Source organism: Sturnira hondurensis, unplaced genomic scaffold (assembly GCF_014824575.4).
Source record: "Sturnira hondurensis isolate 20B ecotype Veracruz unplaced genomic scaffold, ASM1482457v3 Scaffold0004136, whole genome shotgun sequence".
In the NCBI taxonomy this organism is placed as follows: domain Eukaryota; kingdom Metazoa; phylum Chordata; class Mammalia; order Chiroptera; family Phyllostomidae; genus Sturnira; species Sturnira hondurensis.
Window position 1 is genome coordinate 32,737,588 of NW_028076767.1, and position 23,780 is coordinate 32,761,367.

General features: G+C 35.1%; 1 protein-coding gene across 1 annotated transcript in view; it reads right to left on the reverse strand.

The window, feature by feature from the left end:
* ZNF804A (zinc finger protein 804A) overlaps positions 1-23,780 on the reverse strand; it is a 279,643-nt gene that overhangs the window by 24,541 nt on the left and 231,322 nt on the right. The window contains exon 2 of the mRNA XM_037044327.1: positions 14,228-14,371. Within this exon, the coding sequence (XP_036900222.1) occupies positions 14,228-14,371 (144 nt within the window). The remainder of the gene's footprint in view (positions 1-14,227; positions 14,372-23,780) is intronic.

Genomic DNA, 23,780 nt, shown 5'->3' on the forward strand with positions numbered 1-23,780 from the left:
CAAATATGCTAATCAGGTGACATAATTGTATAAAAATAAATATCAGAAGCATTTTTTAATTCGACTTATTCAATATGTGAACAAATGTCTTTTCAATAAACATTAGGGCATTTCATTTGGGTAACATACAAAAATGTCAGTGCATTTCTGAAGTTTGAAGACAGTTTATAATGAACTTTGTAGCTGATATTTTAGAAAATCAACACCGTATTTTATTTGTATTAATTTTTCAGCTTGATTCACATATTTGTCTTTATTCTGCATCAATGATCCACACATGTATGTTTTAAGACATTAAAAATAAGTATATACAAAATGCATGCAATAAGTATTTTCTTTTGCCTATTTTATATAAATTGTTATTAAAAATACTCTCGATAGCTAATTATAAAATAACTAATTTGTTTCCTTAATTTGATTTGTTTTTTTTGTTATATTTTCTTAAAGCAACCACCTGAGGTTGAGGCAGTATTACTTTATCGTTGCTTTTGTTGAAAACCAACTTATTTCTGATAGAGCAATGCAATTGTCTGCAAATGAAATAGTAAAAAAGGCCTAATTGAGAAAGAGAGAGAGAGAGATTGATTTAAATATGCTAAGCTGCTGATGCTATTGGCTTTGAAGACAGAAGGGTTATGACCTAAGGGATGAAAGTTGCCTCTTAAAGTTGGAAAAAGTAAGAAAATGGATTCTGCTCTGCAATCTCCAGATTCAGAAACACAGAAAGAAACACAGCCCTGCTCACACTTTAATTTGAAGACTTCTGACACTCAAAGCTGTTAGATAAGTTGTGTTGTTATAAGCCTTTAAATTTATAGTAACTTGTTGCAACCACCATAGGAAACTAAGACATAAGCACTTTCTAGCAGAAACTTACCATAACAGGCAAATGCAGGGTGTTTTGGGAAAAGGTTAATTTCACAAAACTGATCATTGATCAGCAGTCCAAGATTCATTAGCAGTTATCCCTATGATTTTATAAGTCAGATTATAAAGAACTTTGTGTTTTCATCTATTAAATGCCATTTTCCTACAGTTTAGCTATTTTTGAACATCAAAACAACAAATACTCTAATGCTTCTCAAATGACAGAATATTATAAAATTATATGACATAACCTTTGCTACTTTTGTTGTGTAGATGATGAAACCTTTGGAGATTTGAATCTGCAAGACTAAATACACCTCTATCAGTATTCCTTTATTTTAGAGTCAACAATGTGATATTTTCTACTAAATTTCTTTCATTTGAGGGACTATGTTTAACTCATTACTGTGTTTGTCTCTGTGATGTCACAATTTAATTAAATATATGATTTGTTTATTTCCTGAATATAAGGCATTATTGAAGTTTCTATGGAAGCAAAAAGATGGATAAAAATGTCTCTTAATCTCAGCAACATAAAATTTTACAGAATAAAATATGTTGTATGTGGAATGCAAAGTACATTTTTCCCAGAAGGGATTTATGAATAATCTCAAATAACCTTTGGGTAATTGTCAAAAACAGAACAACAATGAAAAAATAAACCTTTAAGACATAGAATAAAGGGCATCACAGGTAGTTCAGAAACAATGACACGAGGATGTAGAAGAAACATTGAGAGTTTAAAATGACAAATGTAGACAGGTGAGAGAATATACCAGTTTTTCATTTGTGCCTAAAAATCATCAGGACTTAAATGGCTTAAAATGACACACATTTTTAATTGTCTTGCTTGTCTCCTTAGAGTGGAGTCATGTGAGTTCTTTACATATTTTGGAGATTAAACCCTTGTCTGAGGTATCATTTGCAAATATGTTTTCCCATATGGTTGGTTCTCTTTTTATTTTAATTCTGTTTTCTTTAGCCAGCAGAAGCTTTTTATTTTGGTGAGATCGCATTTGTTTATTCTTTCCTTTATGTCCCTTGCTCTAGGGGACAAAGCAGTAAAAATGTTGCTGTGTGAAATATCTGAGATTTTCTTGCCTATATTATCCTATAGGACTTTAATAGTGTCACAGCTTATATTTAAGTCTTTTATCCACTTTGAATTTATTTTGGTGTATGGTGTAAGTTGTGCTTGAGTTTCTTTCTTTTTTTTGTACGAAGCTGTCCAGTTCTCCCAACACCATTTGTTGAAGAGGCAACTTGTACTCCAGTTCATGTTGCTGCCCCCTTTGTCGAATACTGATTGACTTTAGAGACTTAGGTTTATATCTGGGCTCTCTGTTCTGTTCCATTGGTCTTCATGCCTGTTTTTATGCCAGTACCAGGCTGTTTGATTACAATGGCCTTGTACATGAACAGAGATTTCTCCAAGGAGGACATACAGAGGATCCAGAGATACATGAAAAGATGCTCAGTATCACTAGCTATCAGAGAGATGCAAATTAAAGCCACAATGAGATACCACTTCACACAGGTCAGAATGGCCATCATAAACAAAGCAACAAACAACAAGTGTTGGAGAGGTTGTGGAGAAAAGGGAACCCTTAGCACACTGTTGGTGGGATTGCAGACTGGTACAACCACTATGAAAAACAGTATGGAATTTTTCTCAGAAAACTAAAAATAGATCTGCCTTTTGACCCAGCAACTCCACTGTTAAGATTATATCCTAAAAACCCTGAAACACCAATCCAAAAGAACCTATGCACTCCAATGTTCATAGCAGCACAATTTACAACAGTCAAGTGCTAGAAGCAACGTAGGTGCCCACCAGTAAATGAATGGATCAAAAAACTATGGTACATTTACACAATGGAATTCTATACAGCAGAAAGAAAGAAGGAGCTCCTACCCTTTGCCACAGCATGGATGGAACTGGAAAGCATTATGCTAAGTGAAATAAGCCAGGTGATGAAACACAAATACCATATGATCTCACCTTTAACAGGAATCTAATCAACAAAACAAGCAAAATATAAGCAAAGACACTGAAATAGAGAACAGGCTGACAGTGACCAGAGAGGAGAGGGGAGGGAATTTCAGGGGGAAAGAAGAAAGATTTGCAGGAACAAGTATAAAGGACACATAGACAATAACAAGGGGGTCATGGAAACAGGAGGGAGATGGGGAGGGCTGGGGGAGTGAGCTGAGATGGGGGGTAAAAGGCAGAAAAATGTACTTGAGCAACAATTAAAATTAAAAAAAAAAGTTCTCACATTGCACACTGTAAATAAATAAAAATAAAATAGCACACAATTAAGAGTCACATGTCCTTAGTCAGGACATGTGACTAGGTCAAAAGTCAGCAGAATATGGCTGTGTTCTCTCTCAGCGTGAACAAAGCTGAAACCAAGGTGTCAGTCAGACTGAAATTTCATCTGAAAGCTCTAGGGAAAAGTCTGCTTCCAAGTTAGTTCTTATTAATTGGCTAAATTCAGTTCCTTGTGGTTGTAGGACTGAGATACATTTTTCCTGTTTGGCTATTAGATGGAGACCTCTCTTAGCTACCAGAGGTTGCTGCGTTCCTTCTCAGGTAGCTCCACCATCTTCACCATCAGCAACCGAGAATTTCTCATATGTTAAATATCTCTCATTTTTCAAATTTCTGACTTCTTATACAAGCCAGAGAAGACTATTTTAAGGATCTTATGAAATTGAGTTAAGCCCAATGAAATAATCTTAAAGTAACTTAATTTAGGATCTTAATTGCAAGATCTCATCTGCAAGCCACTTCATAGAGTAACATAGACTAATGCCTACATGAATCCCTGAGAAAGGATGTGTGTACAGGGGCCAGGAATTTTGAGGGCCACATTAGAATTTTACCTAACATAAGAAAAAAAGCAAAACTTATAATAAAAAGGAAATGCATTACTCTTAAGAACATAAAGCTAAACATTGTGCTAAATTACTTAGATTCTAGTCTATAATTACACAAATATGAAGCAGTACCCCTCCAATATATTATTTTATGAAGTTTTTAGTAGAAAACCAGCAATTTCAAATGAGTTGAAAAATATCTGATGCATTAAATGTCTCTCTTTCCTTTCTTTCCAATTCAATAAGATGGCAAAATTTAATCAAGAAAAATAAAAATAGTAACTGTTTTGAAAACAAGAAAACAAGACAGAAGTTTCCCCAAGTGTTTGAAGAGACCTGGATTAGAGAAAGCCAATGAGATAGGATTGACATGAAACACAGAGAAGGCACATGGCAGCCCAGAACCCTGATGTAAGTGTGCTTATTCTCATGAACTCAAGGGCAAAAAGCTTCCGTAACCCTCAAGAACACTTAGGGTACGCATAAAGTTGGGTTAGTGTCTAGCATATCTCCTTATTTGTAAGATATGTATGTAAGCTTTTAGCACATATTTGTTGATGTAAGACACTACAATGACTTTATATTTAAAAATATGTTAATCTGCTGAGAAAAGCAATTTTTAATGTTATGTAGAGAATTTTGTTAGTCAACTTGGTGACATGAATCATGCTTCACTGGTTGGAAAATATCATGCTTATGCTTCAAACTTTACCTTTAGTTGCCTTGGGAAATATCAGTAATGAGATACCAACCATTTCTCGATCAAATCTGTTTATCGTACAATTAAAAGCAGTTATTCTTGACGGAGTACATAGGCAGTATTTTCCAAAATGCTACAAATACACTAAAGTAAAACTGAGCAGGAGTAAAGATGAGGGAAACCTGCACCAGAGCACATCAAAGTTTCCTACAGAGGAAAATCTACGTAAGGAACACTTTTTTAGATTAGTATATCAATTTTGCTGTAGTTTTTAATTGAATGTGTTTTATGTGTGTTATGTGCCTGTTGGGTGCTACATATTTACTTAGCATGCAATTGCATAAGGACACTAAAAATCAAAAATGTTCCCAGAGACATATATATTTGTGTGTATGTGCCTTTAGTATACATTGATATATATCTATATCAACACTTCAATGTAAAATATATGTTAGCACACATATCTATAATACACAATACCTGTATGCAAATATATGATATTAAATTTATATCAAGTACTAAATATTTTAGTAATTTAATTTCATATCAATTGAATCATACCTTCTTGAAAAAATTTCCTTAACTATGATAAAGTAAAACTATTCATTTAGAAAATTTTGACTTATGTAGCCATTTTGAAAATTATTTCCATGAAATTAGTGAGTTAGATCTCCATTTAGTTTGCTAGATATTTATAAAGGTGAGAAATGTTAACATCATTTCTATATTTCATTTTCACTTTGGAAATCTTTCAGGGATAAAAATTGAAAATCTGAAGCTAGTATAAGGGTAATTAAAGTGTCAGAATTTAAAATATTGAAAGAAAATAAATGTAACAGTAGTGAATGTTTAAGATAAAAAAGTAGCGGATGGAATATTATGATTCTATTAGAACTATTACAAAAAATCATTTAAAAATTAAAAATAATATCGATAATATTGTAGTGAATGCTATAGAGTAAACACTGCATCTCTCTAAAAATAAGCACACGTGAAGAAAGTTTGAAAAAATCACTTTGTTTTTAGGTAAACCAAGTTGGGAATTCTTTTCTCAGATCTCAAAACGGTTATGTATATATGTATGTGTATTTTTTGTAAATGAAATAAAGAGTGAAAAGGAATAACAAGCAATGTTAATGTAAGTAGCTTTACATTTTAGCTTTGGGACACAAAGAATTGTATAACAGCAATAGATTTATCAGGAAGAGCTAAAGACAGATGCTCTCCTTCCTCCGCATATTTTCTTTCTTTAGCCATTTCCTTTCTTCTCATAGTCTTCCAATAAAAACAAATAAACAAAAACATCAAAAAAAATAATCCTCACTGCCTGACATGTTGGTTTCCTCAGGCAGCGTTTAGTGCTAACGAGCTCTGGACTGTGATTCTGACACAGTCCTCGTCAATGTTTAAAGCAGCACAGTACAGGTTTAAGTCAAACTCCCGAGAGCTTATTTAACTCAGTTTGAAATTAGATGTTTATGTTTAAAATACATGCCAACAAACAGAAGTCATAAAATTCAGTGGAGTAAAGGGTTTGAAAGGGCATGTTGCTTTGGTGAAGCCAGGGTCATGGCAGAAAACAGGCTCTGAATAAATTTTACCATAGACACGTGGTAACCTTTCTTATGCACTTGATTTTCAATAACTGGGCAGAAGGTGGGGAAAAGATTTAGAACACAGGATGGAGGTTGGGGTGAATTTATAGACAGTTTTGTCAAAAATTCTACTTCACTTTTCAGAACAAATTTTATCTTTTCTTTTATGTATTAATTGTCAAAACTTAATGTTAAATAATTGCATGTGGATGTATGCCAAGGTACATACTTTGCAGAATTATGTTTTTAAAAATATTTTATTTATTTTTAGAGAGAGGTGAAGAGAAGGAGAAAGAGAGGGATAGAAACATCAGTGTGCGGTTGCCTCTCATGTGCTCCCCACTGGGCACCTGGTCTGCAACCTAGGCATATGCCCTAGACTGGGAATTGAACCAGCGACCCTCTGATTCGCAGGCCTGTGTTCAATCCACTGAGCTATGCTAGCCAGGTAGAATTATCTTTACATAGCATGAACTATTTTAAAATTGTTCTCAGAAAAATTTTTGCAAGGTAGGAAAAAATTCATTACATTCCTCCCAAACAAGGCAAAGCCATCACGACTCATGCAGCACAAACAGGGAAGGGCTAAGAAAAATATTAATCTCTATTACTATGAACAGAATACCGTCATAAGAGAAAAGTTTTATCTTCAAGTAGATTAGATAATACTAAAATTATACAGAGGAAGATTGGAAAATAGAAAATGTTAAAATAATGATTGGCCTTGTGTGTTGGTAGAAAATTGTGTTTATTAAGTGCATAGGACAAAATGACAAAAAAAAGCTAGAATTCTACTTTGTGGAATATAAAAAGAGCGAGTTCTACTTGCAAGGCATGGTCATTTGAAAATTGCTAGAAATACTTGATACAATTATGAGTAACCCACATTATTTTAAGTGCATTTAAGCCTGTATTAGAATATACATTACTATTAGAGTCATCTTGTGGTCTACATAACAATATTATGACAACATGTGTGGCGTCTCCACAGTTATGTGTCCACAGAATAATAATTACAGCAATCCGGCAGAATTTCTGTATATGAACATCTGTTGACACCAGGTTACACAATGGCTTGTGTTTGCCAATTTCATGCTTATGCAAAGTCCATATTTTTTTAAAGTGTCATACTTTTCATAATTTGAAAAAAATGTAGGTGATCCAAAGATGCAATGAAATAGAAAAGACATTTATTTTTAAAAAGAAAGTGTTTCTTACAGATGGGGTTTTAAATATCACCCTGTTCTGCTATCAGAGGGTGTGATCATAATAAAGAAGCCGATCTTACACAAATGAGGTTAGTTAAAGACTGACAGAATTCTCTTTAATATTGCTGTTAGCTGAGATAAGAATCACTTACAGCACTTACAGCCTTGAATTGCCAAGACTTCAAATATTTGTATTCCCATGTAAAGGAAGACTGTAAATGAATATGTATATTCATATATAAATATGGCTGTAGGCACATAAATAAATATGTGTCTATAAAGTTTTTGCTTTCATTACCTTGTTCTCTATTTTTAATACTCCAGGAAACATTATTACCTGTTTGGATAAATATGCTTTGTCCTTTTACAAATCATCCAGGTCATTTAAAATAAGTTATGTTTAAGATACTTGATGGTAACTTCTATATGTATAAGTTTACTTGTACTTCAGCATAGCTAAATATTGAAGTAGCCAGGCAAGCATAATAAGTGAACCATTCCACAGACTGTTCATTTTTATTTATTTATTATCCAATTTGATATAATTTAGAATATCCTGGAAATTTGGTTGGGATTGTTCATTGTCAGAGCTTCCAAAATAAAAAGAAAACTATTTGTGTAATTGAAAGTCAAATGGCCATTGGTAAAATTTGTAGTTGGGTGAAAAAATTGTACACTTTACATCACAAATGTAAGAAGACATGTTTGCTTCTTTGTTTTCTAAATAAATTTACCTTCATATTTCTTGAGACATTCCCCACTAGATAGTAGAAAATGAATAGTATTACAATCCATATCTAAATTGGCAATTTACTGGTAATACATTTTCTGAAATAACCACTAAGTAGATCCAATTTCCTATTTATTCACCTTATTTCCCACTAAGCCTCCTTATGTCCTGGGAGTTTAGGGGGACAGGAGAAGACTTAAATGAGCATTTGGCAGCCACTATCCATATACTCTTTGTATGTAGTAGGTGATTTCTCTAATGACAGGCAATGTTGCTGCCTCTATTTCTCAAGTCAATACTTGGTGTAAATATTCCATTGTCTGTCCTCATTTTGACCAGGAGGACTTGGTACCCCTCTTCAGCTGACTTAAATTTAACTGCATATTAGTTCTCACTGACAAGATAGACATCTCTGAATCTACTCATCCTTCCATTTTGTTCATTGGCTCAGATAATTTACTCGCATAGCTCTTTCCTCTCCACGGCAGGAAAACAGCTCTCAAATCAGTTGCCAAAATTTCTGGACACTAGCCATTGTATATTTAAACAGAACTTCCTAGGAAGACCAAACAGCACAGCTTGTTGCTTAAACACATTCTTATGCCAAATTTACTTATTTTTTTCTTCCCTCTTGAGAACATTTTCCCCCACTGCTTTTAGAGAGAGAGGCATGGAGAGAGAGAAAAATCGATGTGAGAGAGAAACATTGACTGGCTGCCTTCTCCTGTGCGCCCTGACCAGGAGTGAACCTGCAACCTGGGTACGTCCCCCATCCCAGAAGGAAAACTGCGGCCTCTGGGAGGCCATGCCAACCAGCTGAACCATACCAGCCAGGTTCTGATGCCAAGTGTATTTTGACAGTGGATGAGTTTTATATTGATACGGAGCGGGCAGCCCAGAGGCGCTCCCTTTCCAGGATCCCCACCTTCACCATCTATGTCTAAGACATCTCCTCCCATCTGGACCATTTCCTGGAGAAGATGAACTAGGACGCATATGTATAACTGCTTCCCTATTGTCTTTACTTCTTTCTACATCCACTTTCTCATAGTTCTTCAGCAATTTTTCTGGGATAAGAAGAGATACACTTTTGCCGTGCATCTATATCATAGAAGCACGCATATGTCATCAAATGACAACTTCAATAGCAACCTCATGACTCTTGGTATCTCCACTCTCCTTTCAACCCTATTGTAATCCTCTGAAAATTCAAACAGAGATACATGCCACGGGCTCACACCAGACTTTGAGGCTATTAGTCTTTAAAGCTTTCCTGAGGATTCTAATATTCAGCTGGAATTAAAGTTTATTTGTTTTACCTCATCTGTACTCCCACCACAGAAAACCAAACTACTGATGTCTTAATTGTTATAGAAGCCAGGAGAATCTTGAAATGTATTTTGAGAGAATCCTGTGTACAGATAATTCAACATCTGGTTCTTGATCTGATCAAGAGATTAAAAATTGGATGTTCAAGATGCTCAAAGCTAAGTACTGCTCCCAATTTCCACATTATGGTAACCTTAGATATTAATTTTTTTCCTCTATCAATTTTCTTCTTAAAAATTTGATTTGGTTAAGAGTAATTCCCAGAATGTCTCATTTTTTTTTTTTAGGAAAAGAAAGTATAACTCAACTTCTATAATAGAAAGTATATAAAAACTCTATAGACTACTTCCCAAAATAGACATGGTATCTCAATATATTTTTATCATTAACGCATTATAATAAAAATAAAATAGTAAAATAGAGTGATACAATTTTATTGATGCCACCAACCAAGTCATTTTGCAACATATAGGAAGAATATTCAGGGTGGGGCAAAAGCAGGTTTACAGTTGAGAGTATGTGAAACAGTTTATTCTCATAATATCATTTATTAATTATTGTGTTAGTTTTCATGTGAATAACTGTGAAAAAACTACTTTTGCCCCACCCTGCACTGCCAAGAATAAATAAATAATCATCACAATATAAATAAACACATACCAGTCAAGCTCAAAATGGTTTCCTTACAGTGATTGTTCTGTTGATTTAAAGAAATAAAAATTTTGGTGGTAACAAACACAAAAGTGTAAAGAAAAATTTTTATTGGCGTATAATGCATAATTTACATGTTAGGTGGATTTCTGTACTGTAGTCTGTTCTTTAAATGCTTTTTGGCATGAGTAAGTAACATAGAATACAGACCTCTATTTAGAGTTGTGGTAGTTGCTACCTTTCCTAAAGATTGATTGACTCTGTGGACAGCCATCAATGTAAGGGATTCAAGAGAGGACAAAACCTTCAGCTTAATTCTATGAAATTATGGCTTTGAATTGAAATGTCCATGCAATGAGGTTCTGTAATTACCTAAGCAGGTGTGATCCCTTTTTTGCAGTAGTCACATTTCGGGGGATCAGGGAGGCTCTGTATGAGAAAACTGTGTTCTTTTGTTTTGATCTTAAAGTTGTTTTAAAAATAACATATCACCTCTAAGAAACAATTGAAGCTTGTATACATTTGGAGTTTTGTTATCAAAAACTATAAAAGTTCATGTTCTTTGATCTAGAATTTTCATTCATAAAGACCTGTGATAAGCATACCCAAACCAATGTCCACTGTCTTTTTATTTATGAGAAAAAAAAAGTGCTTTAAAGTCTAATAACAAGAGAATAGTTAAACCAATCATGGTGTGATTGGTTTAACCAATCAGTTAAACCAATCATGGTTTATAATGAAAATAATAAGAATACAATTAGACTGAATGGCTTATCACAAGAAAAAACCTCAGTGGAGATGTTTGAAATAGATTAAATCATGCAGTTTTATCTGTAGCTAATATTTTCGCATTAACCTTTAAATATTGTCTTGCAGATGAAAATTTGTACCCAAATATTAAGAAGTGATTCCTTTCTCAAGTATCATATTAGTGAACATAAACTTCAATTACTAGGAACCGTTCACATTTGAGGAAAAACTGCCCCACTTATGTGGCGATACTAGTTCCTGCAGAAACGGCAAATCGCACCAACTGGCCCATCAGTGACTTCCTCTGGAACAGAACAAAACAGCGTGGCCGAAACACTAAATATTGACTTGCTGGGTGAAGGTGACTTTTGTGCCTTTTGGGAGATATTTCAGCCACACTGAAGTCTCTAAAACAAAAATCAAAATGTTTGAGGGTAACAGAAATAAGGTGATCATTCCCTTTTCTATCTTCACACAGGGTCAGTGTGACAAATCTCTTCGAGCGAAAATAACCGAATTGTTGTAGGCGGCCAGGTGAGAGGACAGGTGCAGTACGGCTCTGCTGTAAGGGCAGAGGGACAAGTGAAGGGGTTCAGAATAAAACCTTTTCTTTTTATCTGACACTGAACTCCCCATTAACGGGGAGTTCACTTGTTCATTGTATACAATAATTGATTATATATATATATATATATATATATATATATATATATATATCCATGATTAGAATTCAGAATGACATAGAATTCAGAATTCAGAATGATCAATGAATAGAATTCAGAACGATAATTGGAAACTGTTCTAGTATTTCTATATGAAAGAAGCACTTAGAAAACATGGAATTGAGAAGTAAGTAAATATTTATGGATGAACATAGAGGCCCTAACTATGTATTATATTTGATGATATAGAATTCTTGAATTTTAGAACCAGAAAAGCAGGTAAAACTCAGTCCAAATCCTCTGCCTGTGCATGCATGATTGGAGCCCTGGGAAGACAAAGATGAAAAGGTACCGAGACTAGACTAGTGGTGGCCAGAGAGGGTGGGGGCTGGGGATTGTATGAAGGAGGTGAAGGTATTAGAAGCACAAATTAGTAGTTATGAAATGATCACAAGGATGTAACATAAAGCATAGGGAATATAGAATGATATTGCAATAACAACGTATGGGGCTGGCTGGGCACTGGGGATATTGAGGAGAACACTATGTAAAGTATATAATTGTTTAGTCACTAAGCTGTGCACTGAAAAAAAAAAAAAAGAAAGAAAGAAAAGCTTCTCCCATGCCAGAAGTTCATGATGAGACCTGTCCCAGGTGCTCCGGTATACTGACTCTTCAAATGCAGTCAATTACACATAGGAATGTATGTTTATATAGTTTCAAAGTGTATATGCTAAGTATATGATTTTAAATATTTTCAGTTACTATAACATAAGTCTCGGGTTAAATTAATCAATTAAGACTGCTATCCAGCAGAGTTCACAGTGATTTAGATAGTGTTTCTGTCTCTATGGTCTGCTGCTCCCAGGCCTTATCAAAAGTGACCCTCTGGATTTCAGCAAAACAACAGAAATCTTGCCCGAATTCCTCCAGCTTATCTGTGGATAGTATACAGTATCCTAACTACACTGAGAAAATGGAACTGGAGGTCCTCTTGATAATCTAAGTGAGTTTAATCTTGCAGCACCTATGGCTGAATGAAACAAAGGAAATTTTTAAAATATTTAATTTGTTTGTTTTTAGAGAGATGGAAAGGGAGGAAGAAAGAGATGGGGAGGAACATCAATTGGTTGTGTCTCTCTCCTGTGTACCCCTACAGAGGACCAAACCCACAACTCAGGTATATGCCCAGGAATCAAACCTGTGGCCTTTAGCTTTGTGGGATGATGCCCAACCAACTGAGCCACACAGATGGGGTGAAACAAAGGATATTAATAGTTGGTAATATATTCTTAAAACACCCATACACACATATGCATTTCCAAATACCTGGTTTATACAATGTAATAAATGGGTAATAACATATCTTGTATGTTTAGGTACTTAGAAAAAATCTGAGAAACAACTTTCTCAGATGGACCTTATTGAGAAAAACATTCCAGAATCACTTTATCAAACAAATGCCAGGAATTGCAGAATGAAATCCATATTATTTCCTGATGAATTTTAATGTTCAAATCAGCCCATAGAGTATGCATATATATACCTTTGAGTAAGAAAATAAACACTATTCCAACCAAAACCCTCCCTTTCACTGGGGTGCCAGTGGAACTACTACCAGGAAAAAGAAAGGCAAAAACAGCTCTTTTAATGTGCACTAATTAGTGATATATGTCAATGAAGACTTTTCCCTACAGCACCCTCCCTAAGCACAGTTTTGTGGGTATGAGAGAATGAAAGGACCACAACATAAGAAAATGTATGCAGCTGGTGCATAAGCGCTTACTGTGGTCATTTCTCCCTCCTGTTTCTTACTTATGCCAGATAACTCCAACATTAATGGAAAGTTATGGTAAGTCTGTGGGTTTAAATATGCATCTCTTCTTAATACCAATCAAAACAATACATGGATGATATTTGTGAGTGATAGCTAAAAGGCAAGTGTATGTAAATTGATGATAAGTAAGACTGCTAGACTGCTGTATCAAATCAGAGTGCTACCAACACAGAAGTGGCCCTGACTAATGTAAAGTGTATGAGGAAGAGACATCTGTGTTATCAACTTTGCTTCTGACATCATCACTAGGTCAAACTCACTCATACAGAATCCTGAAAAAAATCAATCTTGGATTTACCATTGATAGGGAAATGAAAATAATGTTAAAAACAACTAAATTATACACATATTAAGTACTTATTTATCCAATAACCTTGATAATTTTTCCATCCCCCAATTTTTTCTTTCATGATTTATGGCATTTAAACTGGCAAATGCTTTATATAAAGAATTATAGATAGGATTGAGCACGGGCCTGCGAACTAAAGGATCGAGGTTCGATTCCCACTCAGGGCACATGCTTGGGTTGCAGGCCACTTCCCCGGAAGGGGACACAGGATACATTGTGTGTCCTCAACAGAGGCAACCATGCATTGATATTTCTCTCCCTCTCTCCTTCCCTTCCCCTCTAAAGATAAATAAAATATTTTAAAAAATTAAAAAATAAAATAAAAAAGAATTATAGATAAATTTGATAAATATCATTAGTTCAAAATACTTTAAAATGTATAAATTTGAAGATATTTAGATCATAACCTATAGAATATAATTTTCATAAGGCTGTCAATCACTAAAAGACAATTGGATGGTATTTCTTTGCATTGTTCTTTGCAGATTTTACACTTGGTGTTTTAAAAAAACTGTTTTTTTGCTGTGTCCTCAAATCATCCCAGAATACAATAATAAATGTATAACAAACAAAAATAGATAAAAATATCTTATTCACACAGTCTACACAATTTACATTATGACAGAAGTTCAAAGACACTGAATTTTTTGGACATTTCTTACTTACCTGTTTGTGAGCATGGTCATATGAATTAATGTGATTGTCAAACTCCTGATGCTTATAATACTGCTTGTCACAGAGTTCACAGTAAAAATTGGCCTTCAGATCTTCTAGAGCTTTCGCTATGGTGTTCTCCTTCTCAGCATAATCCTTAAAAATAAAAGTTCAAATAAGGAAGCAGTTAGCTCTCCCCCGAGGGTACTTTGTTCTGATGGTTGTCAACTAGTATGATCATTAGAGTAGGAAACATTGGGCAACCAGCACAATCAAGCAAATACCAATAAACCAAATTAAAATAAATTATGAGTCAAAGAAAACAAAAGACTAATAGAAACAGCCAAAATAAGTAATGAAAAAAGTAGAAGAGCTATCAAGAAGAAAAAAGAAACGACAGAAAGATACAGAAGCTCTTATGTGAACAAGCGGCTATGTTATAATAGCGTAGAAAAAGATGCAAATTATATAGGTACGTTGATTCAACTGTCAGTTTCCATCTATAATTTAGTTAACATAAAACTTGTAAACTCTGAGCAAATCTAAAATGTGTCTTCTTAGACAAAGTCCACATGGGTACATCAATATTCAAGTTTGGCGCTTTTGTTTGCTTGTTTGGTTCCTTCAATGTCTATATAGTAACGTATTCATTACAACTAGATTTCATTTGATTTTTTTCATCTTGATTTGTAACAATTTGGGCTGAACTTTCAAATATTCTCTAGCTGTGAAAAAATAAGATTCTTTTCTATAAGTTCTTTACCTAAACTGAAAACGATTAAACTGTATAAGCAGATTGCTTTTATCATAAATAAAGATGGATGTAGTATAATCAAACTCTGGAAAAGAGGAAAAATGTAGCTTCCATTTACAGAGCATTAAATAGCAAAATGTTTGACTGTAGCTTTTAGGCTTTCTTAAACCTAAATATGCTTGCTATTTCATGCCTCCTTAAAATTTAATGTTGTCGAACATGAATAAATTTTACGTGTTGAAGCACTGTTCAAGTCTTTCACTGGAGTGCTGATACACAGAAGTCCTTAACTTCAATCTCTATCGTAGAATATGTCATGCTTCTAATTTACATATTCTCTCATACTCACCTCCTATAAAATCCAAAATAACTCTGCATACCCAGACCTCTTATATGCTACTATACAACACTCTCTTAGACACTTAGGTGTGGAGATGAAATAACATAGTTTTCTCTGGCGATGACAATGGCCCTTTTACCAAATACAGAGGCTAGAAATGACTCATAGTTTGAATGTGTAAGTTACTTCTTCAGAATTTGAAAGTGGTTTACTAATTCTGATTCAATGAGTGACAAATACTTACCTGACATTATTGTACTATGTGTATATATGTGTACACATCCCACAACATAATCTTCATCATGATTTGTCTGTAGACTTTGTAGTATGCCTTGTATTCATAAACCGTACATAGTAATGGGTACATTTGCCATAATCTGTTAACACATCACCCATGGTCTCACTTTAGAGACGGTGATCTATTGTTCTGTGTTACTAATTTGATCAACTGCATAGTGAGGTGATAAAATGCAAAATCACTCAAATTATCATATGATCCCATCAATTTCCACAATTAATTTACCATTTTCAGAAGACTTGTGGAATGTTTTCTATTTTTTGATGATTTTTTATATATTAAAAAGGTTGGTTTAAAAATGTGAAAATAAAGTCACATACTTAAAGCTGCTTAGTAAATTTTATAAAAATCTACAAGATATTATTTCATGGATTAGCCAATATAAACAAAACAAAAATTAAGTATTGAGATTTCATGGTCAAAATGTGGGAAGATAAAATTCCAGTTAATATGAATAATAATGGCAACATTTTTTTCTTCAAAGTTGAATTAGTTCTCCAAATAATAGTTTTAAATAACAATTTCTTCACAACTTGTCAATTTTCCATTGATTAAAAAGTTAAAATATCTCCTCTTTTTAAATAACTGATTATTTCTTATCATGCTATAAGTTTATTTTTCTTCCTGAGATTGATATTCCTCTAGAGAAGCAGTAACTCTATCCTGGGGCGATCTTTGAGTAAAGCAAATTGACATTTTTAGGTAAAGTACATTCTTCATAAGTATTAGCCTCATCCTAAATTTGAAGAGAAAAACAAATCTGAAGATAATGGCTAACGTTCATTCAGGGCTTGTTTAGGGTCAGCCACTGAGCAAATGTTGGGATGCATCCACTCATTCACTCCTGACTAAAATAGGGGGGTGCTTATGCTAGACATCTTCCTCATTTTCCAGGCATTTAAGATACACAATCTGCTCGATAGCATTTCCTCACATTTAAACTTTTAAACACATTAAAGTAGAGAGAACAGTGTAATAACCACTCAGGTTGAATAAGTATCAACTCCAGGCCAATCTCGTTTTATCTTATCCTGGTTTATCTTACACCCCCACTTGCCCCAGATAACTTTTAAGAAAATTCTCAAGTTATTTATAAATCTTTCACTATGTCTCTTTGGAATAGAACTTTTAAAAACACATCACAAACTCTATACACTAGTATTAGACCTAAACAAACAAATACAAACAAAAAAGAAACTTTAACCATTCCTTGATATTATAAGAAATCCAGGTAGTATATTAAAATAACTATAATTATGTAATATTGTAAACTAGTCTGTTTAAAACAGAATTCAAATAAAAACAGTAATTACCGTTATTTGAAGTTTCTTAATTTCTTTTATTCTGTAGGTCTCCTCTACTTTTGTTGTATTCCTTATTAAACTGTATTTTCCATAAAAAATTAAATTACACTTCACATTTTGAAAAAAAATTCAGAAGTGCAGAAATATTTAAAAAATACAACAATAAACTTATACAACTTTCACTTAAAGTCATTGTTAACATTTTGACATCAGTTTTTTCTCTTGCTCTCTATCTCTATATTTTTCTAAGATATTGAAAGAAGCAGAGCCTAGTGGAAGCTTAGATTATAATTGATTACACAGCAAAAAAGCATGTTTAGGTTAGAACTTTCAAGTTGATGTCAACAGCAATATGGAGTCACGGCTCTATTCTAAAAAAAGTTAGTGGCATAAAAGGACTGGTTATTGTATGTGAATCATAAGGCAAAAGAGTTACATGTATTGCACTTCCTTGTATGTTTTTTAAGTTTTTAATATTTTTCTAAAAAGGAGGAAGAAATAGAGGGAGAGAAATATCAATGTGTGGTTGCCTCTTGCCTGCCCCTAACTCAGCACCTGGCCTGCAACCCAGGCATGTGCCTTGACTGGGAATCGAACCAGTGACACTTTGATTCACAGGTCAGCACTCAGTCCACTGAACCACGTTGGCCAGAGCTGATTACACATTTATTTATTTACTTAAAAATATTTTTTTATTTATTTTTTTAGAGAGAGGAGATAGGAAGGAGAAAGAAAAGGAGAAAAACACCAATGTATGGTTGCCTCTCATGTGTCCCCTACTGGGGACCTGGCCTGCAACCCAGGCGTGTGCCCTGACTGGGAATGAAACCGGTGACCCTTTGCTTCGGAGGCCTGTGGTCAATCCACTGAGCTACACCAGCCAGGGCTGATTACACATTTTTTAAAATGTATATAGACAAAATCAGCCCTCATTAGACTGACGTGTCCCAATGTCCCTTGGCCTCTCTCCTTCCCCTTTGTGGATAATACTGGAAACGGAATTGGCTGATACTATAAAGCACAGAAATACACACACACTCTACATAGCCATCCCACTGCAGAAGGTAAGAAGCACATCTGAATAAGATAAAAGAGGAGCATAGCTGCTCATAGATGTCAACCCCAAATTCCACCCCCTTTCTATCTGGCAAAGCCATGTTGTCAACTACGTACACAAAATTTCTAATGTCTCACCGAGTGGGATGGCAAAAAGTGAAGGAAGAAGGGAAAGCTGCTTGTGTCTAATCAGACCATCCAAACCCACCACATTTTGCCTGTATCTATAAGCAGTCAAGTTTGAATTCTTACTTTCAGGACAGCTGCACACAACCCCAAAGTCATCAAGTCAAGAATTTTTCAATATAAAGCATTAGCAATTGTGCAGTGCGAATTTTTTTGCAGCTCAGCAAATTGAAACATAAAATTTAATGGTTTATCCACAATTTCAGGGTCACTCAATCCAGCCCATATTTTTTTAAAAGTACCAAAGAAGGATTTTGAAGGGAGAGAAATATTTCAAAATGATGCCTCTTATGGTGGCTTTAGTATCATATATGGTGTGAAATGATATTCAGCCTCGTGTAAAAGGTGCTCCTAGTTTGGTGCACTTGAATAACCTTCCCTGAGGAATGTCAGCTCTGTGAGGGCAGGAATTTATACCTGTCTTCTTCACAGCTGTATCTCCAGAGCTTTTAATACAATGCAGTATTGACACCCAACAGAATTAGACAAAATTAGCACTTTTAGCACTTTTATAAAATACAAGCTAGCAGGGCAGGGTGTTCAGTATCGTTATAATAGTTGTGCTCCTGCCTGGGCTTGTGTTACCCAGTCATTTGGAGAACAACTTTAGAGCTAATACCAAGTTACACCATATATAAATTATCATTGCTAACTAGAAGTTATAATGTACATCATATTCTGATCTTTCTGCTAAAAACTCTATTTAAAATAGAGTTGCAAAGCTGTAAATAGATGAGGCACTGTTAATGTATAACTATTTTCAATGCTAAAAAGTAACAATTTGTATGCAATTAACACAAAATACATTGGAAAATCTCTCTTTCTCCATTATTTCTCCACCAAGAATAAAAACATCTTTGTTATTTATTTGCAGGATAAGTTTTATTAGAGGTTCTTTAACGAGAGAATGCAGAAAAATTTTTGTTAAATTTTGATTGTAGTAGAAAGATTGATCAAATGAAGAGAGGGCAGAACCATTCTAGAAGAACGCCCAGACAGAGGGCATTTCGTGTGGAGATCCACAGCCTCCTTTTCCAGGAAAGGAGCCCACATCTGGGCCCCATCTTTTGTGCCAGTCACTATTTCAGTGGCTGGTTCTGAAATGGTCTCCACAGCAGTGTGTGTGTGTGATAACCACCTGCTGCCCTTTGCTCCGGTTTGTGCTGACACATTTTTCCTTTCTTACACGGGGGCGTCTCTGACTTGTGATACCAGAGCACGTGGGATCCCACTCGGCACTAAGAAATTCACAGGCCACATGTGCTGAGGAATTAATACCACAGACGTTTTCTTTAGAGGGAGGAGAAGACCTCAAAGTTAAATATTTCTTTTTTTATCTATCAGGCAGACATTTTCTGAGACACTACTCTTAGATTCCACAGACAGTCCCAGGGAGATGGAGCACCAGTTACTTGTAATAGTAGCAACCATTTATCCTTAAATTAATTTTTCTTGCTTACATTTTCTACTTTTTGGGAACTTCATTTCTCCTTCCTAGATTACTTCCCAAATAAATTCCCTGCACAGAAGCCTTTATCCTGGTCTTGACTTTAAGAAGAATGGGCTATGATAAGTGTTTTAGTATTTACTATAATGTCTTGCTGACAAGCTACATCTTCTAGAACAGTTTAAAATGATACTATTCTTTAGTTCAAAAATCTCTAAAAGTCGCCCTGGCTGGTGTAGCTCGATGGATTGAGTATGGCCTGTGAACCAAAAATCTCTAAAAGTCCCCTACCATTATTAGAATAAGTGAACATACAATTGACCTGCAATTCCCATCCTCCCTGGTACCTGGCTAACTGCCATCCTCTTCTATCACTCTCTTTCCTTTATCTCACTTTGCTTTAGGCACCTTTATTTCCTTAATGCTTCCAAAGCTGTATTAACGATCCACCCTCTTTGGCTCTTGAACTATTTATTTAAGCTCCCTGGAATATTCTTACATCAGATGTTTGCAGGAAACATTTTAGCCACACTCTGCTAAAATGCTATTTATTTAAAAATGACTTCTCTTATCCTCCTTCTAGCAGAGGGACACTTTTTATTCTTTGCCTTCTCTCCCCCTTTATCCTTTTAATGTAAAAAAGCTTCCTCAGGGAGAAAACAGTTACAAGACACCTTAGGGCAGTGGAGCCCCAAGTTCCTAACAAGAAGGAAGAGATGATGCCCTGGATGGTGTAGCTCAATGGGTTGAGTGCAGGCCTGCGAACCACAGGATCGCGGTTCAATTCCCAGTCAGGGCACATGCTTGGGTTGCAGGCCAGTTCCCAGCAGGCGACTCACAAGAAGCAACCGTACATTGATATTTCTCTCCTTCTCTTCCCTTCTAAAGATAAATAAATAAAATATTTTAAAAAAAGAAGGAAGAGATGGAGTACAAAAGAAGGCTTGTGGAAAGACGGATGGTAGTTTTTCCCTAGTAGGCAAGAGGCCAACCATTTCTTGGTGATAAAACACTGTGTTATTGCCTCGAATACAAATAAATAAATAAATAAATAAATATTTATTTATTTATTTATTTATTTATTTCTGTTCTGAAAGGTAAGTGTTCGATCTCAAAGGCTAAAGAATGTATAGCAAGATGATTTTGAGGACTATGGAAGGGACAACTAAAGGGTGAGTTACAAAGTCACATTTTATTAAAAGTCACAGATGTATTGAACAGAATTATAACAAAAATGTACATTTAAAAGTGAGGATTTTTAAAGGACGGCACAGAAATGCAAACTTATCTACACCACCGTCCAACCCTGGTGAGCTAAACCAAGTGCAGGCTCATAGCAAGGGCCAAGTTTATCTTAATATGCACATTTACAATAACTGGAGCAAGTAAACTTGTTTCTCAAACTTGGTCATTTCTTTCAGAATTAGTACCAAGGCAAAAGATTTCATTCAGTGGACATGGTGTCTCACCTTGAAATCTGTTCACATAAAGGCAGAATTGGCCCCCAAGCCTCATCTCTCAGAGCACAGTCTCGCTTGTCTCATTGGACTGTACTCATCACCACAACAAGGCATGTTTGGAGGCAGCTGTTTATTTTTTTCATCCATGGATCCTACAGGAAGTCCTAGCCTGTGACTAGTACTTATTAAACTGTCTTGTTAATCTACCTCTGTATTTAGTACAACTTGAGAAAACACAAGAAGAATGAGTTAGACTTTTCATTTCATGTTTGGAAAAATATGAAGGATATCATACGTTAATACCAGGCTAGATTTTTACTAAGCAGTCTTCTTGTGCATAAAGCAAGGCTACGAGGGATTGTCCTTTCAAGGCAAACAAAAAAAATATATTGGGTTTTTCAAAGTTAAATGGTAGCTAAAGTATATGGGATTCCAGATCATTTATATATATGTGTGTGCATAAACACACACACATAATCATATACATATAGTTTCAACAGTGCTCTATGGTAATAGATTCTGCAAAGGGTCCCAGTGTAGAATACCAGTTGCATTAATTTGGAGAAATTGTTTCAATTTAGAAAGCTCTAAAATTTATGGGCAACAATCATTTTGTTTGAAAGGTAGAAGGAAGGCATACAATGGCCCGACGTGTATTTGTTACTGTCTCCGTTGTAGCAGTGCTCTAGGGTAGGACAGAGAAGTTCCTCTAGTGAATTGTCTTACTGGTGGTCCTAGGTTGAGTTCCCCCATAAACAGACAAGGAGATAAGGAGCTGGCTCTAAGTGATTTATTTGAGATCTCAGGAAGCCCTGGTAGGAGAGGTGATGTAAGAACGAACAGGTGCAGAGCTTGGAAGTCATCACTCTTGTACTTACAACAAAAAACAACCTATAAAAAACGAAAATCAATTCTTTTTTCTTGCACTGTCATTGAACAGAGGCCAGAGGGTGAAACACGACTTCAGAACCTGAAGCGACAAGCACATTTGGCGACAGAGGAACTGATACCTACTTACTCGATCTAGAAATTGCTGAAGCCATGACCTGGTTTGAACTCTTCAATGTTAACACTGATGAATCACTACAGACTGACCAGGGTCTAGCATATGAAACATAAATTCTTGGTGGCTGTGACTCAGAAGGACCCCAAAACACTTGTGTAGGCTTTTCTTTCATGAACCCCACCAAATTTTCATGATAATAACCTGAGAAAGAGTTCTTTGTGTCCCTGGAAGTTGGATGAGAAGAATAATTATGAAATAAAACAAGGGTCTCCTCTATAACTAAAGCCTACTCCTTAGGGACAGAGTATCTCCACCTCTCAATTCAAAGATCTTATTTTAGCCAAGGAAAGTAATTTACTTTTCCTACAGCCTTTCTGTCTCACTTAAGTCACGGAAGCAACATTGTCAATAAGGGTCATGGTTTCATGAGAACATTGTGAAAATTCCATAGCCAAAAAAATGGAGTAGAGTCCTGGAGGGGAAAGAAAAAAAGGAGCTATACCCCAGTAGCAATACATGAGGGCAGCACTGAGACACGGACACTTTACAAGGTTGATATCCAGCCAAAAGTTTATAGAGAGAGGGCTTTCTCTCCCCTACACTAGAGCAACCTAGCTATAAGCCTCCAGTATAACAGTGCATGGGAGCTGAAATAGTTGCACAATTCCAATTCTCCCCGTGAAAATGCCTAGAGAGGAGCACAAAGTGGAAAGGGTGTACACCATCAAGGACACTAGAGAAATATCAAGCCTCTTGTACACAGAGCCATGGAAAACATTAGACAAAGCCCAACACCTAGACAGATTAACAAAAATATGCTGAAGGTCTTTTTATCTCAGTTGCTATTACTTTATGCATGCTCAGTTTTCAACAAAAAATTACAAAGCATTCTGAAAGGTAGGAAAATAAAAACAGGTTTGAAGAGAAAAGAGCACTAGAAAGAAGCTCAGATCTCAGCTATTGTACACATTGAAATTTTAGAGAAGGAATTTTAAATAACTGTAATTAATGTATGAATGTCTCCAATGGATAAGGTGGGCACATTTAACAATAGATGAGTAAGCAAATAGGGAAAAAAATGTAAGAAATAAAATGATAGAAGTCAAAGCCACTTTAACCAAAATGAATTCCTTCAATGGACTCATTAGGAGACACAGCACCGCTGAGGACAGAATTAATGGACTGAAAGCTGCTTCAACATAATCTTACCAAGTTGAAATGCAAAGAGGATGGAGAGAAGGAAGAAAACCATAGAAAAACATCTTAAAACTATCAAAACTATTATTTTGATAATATCAAAAATGTAATGTGTACTCAGAATATAAGAAGAAGAGACAGATAATAAAATGAAAGAAATGTTTGAATTAACAATGGGTAATTTTTTAACTACTTAACAAATACCTAATGTATTTGTGTTATACACACACATACACACATAACATCAAAATAATTTAATAACAATACAACAAATGCCTAGCCATATCATATGTATAAAACAGAAAACTAAAGACAAAGACAATCTTGAATTCAGATTTTAAAAGAGAAAGAGGAGTACTTATGAAGAAATAAAAGTGAGAATTACAATAGGGTTTTTTTAATATATTTTATTGATTATACAATTACAGTTGTTCTATTCCCCCTCTTCAATCCCCTCCACCCGCACACTCCCTCCCCCACCATTCTCCCCCCACCTTAGTTTATAACCACGTGTCTC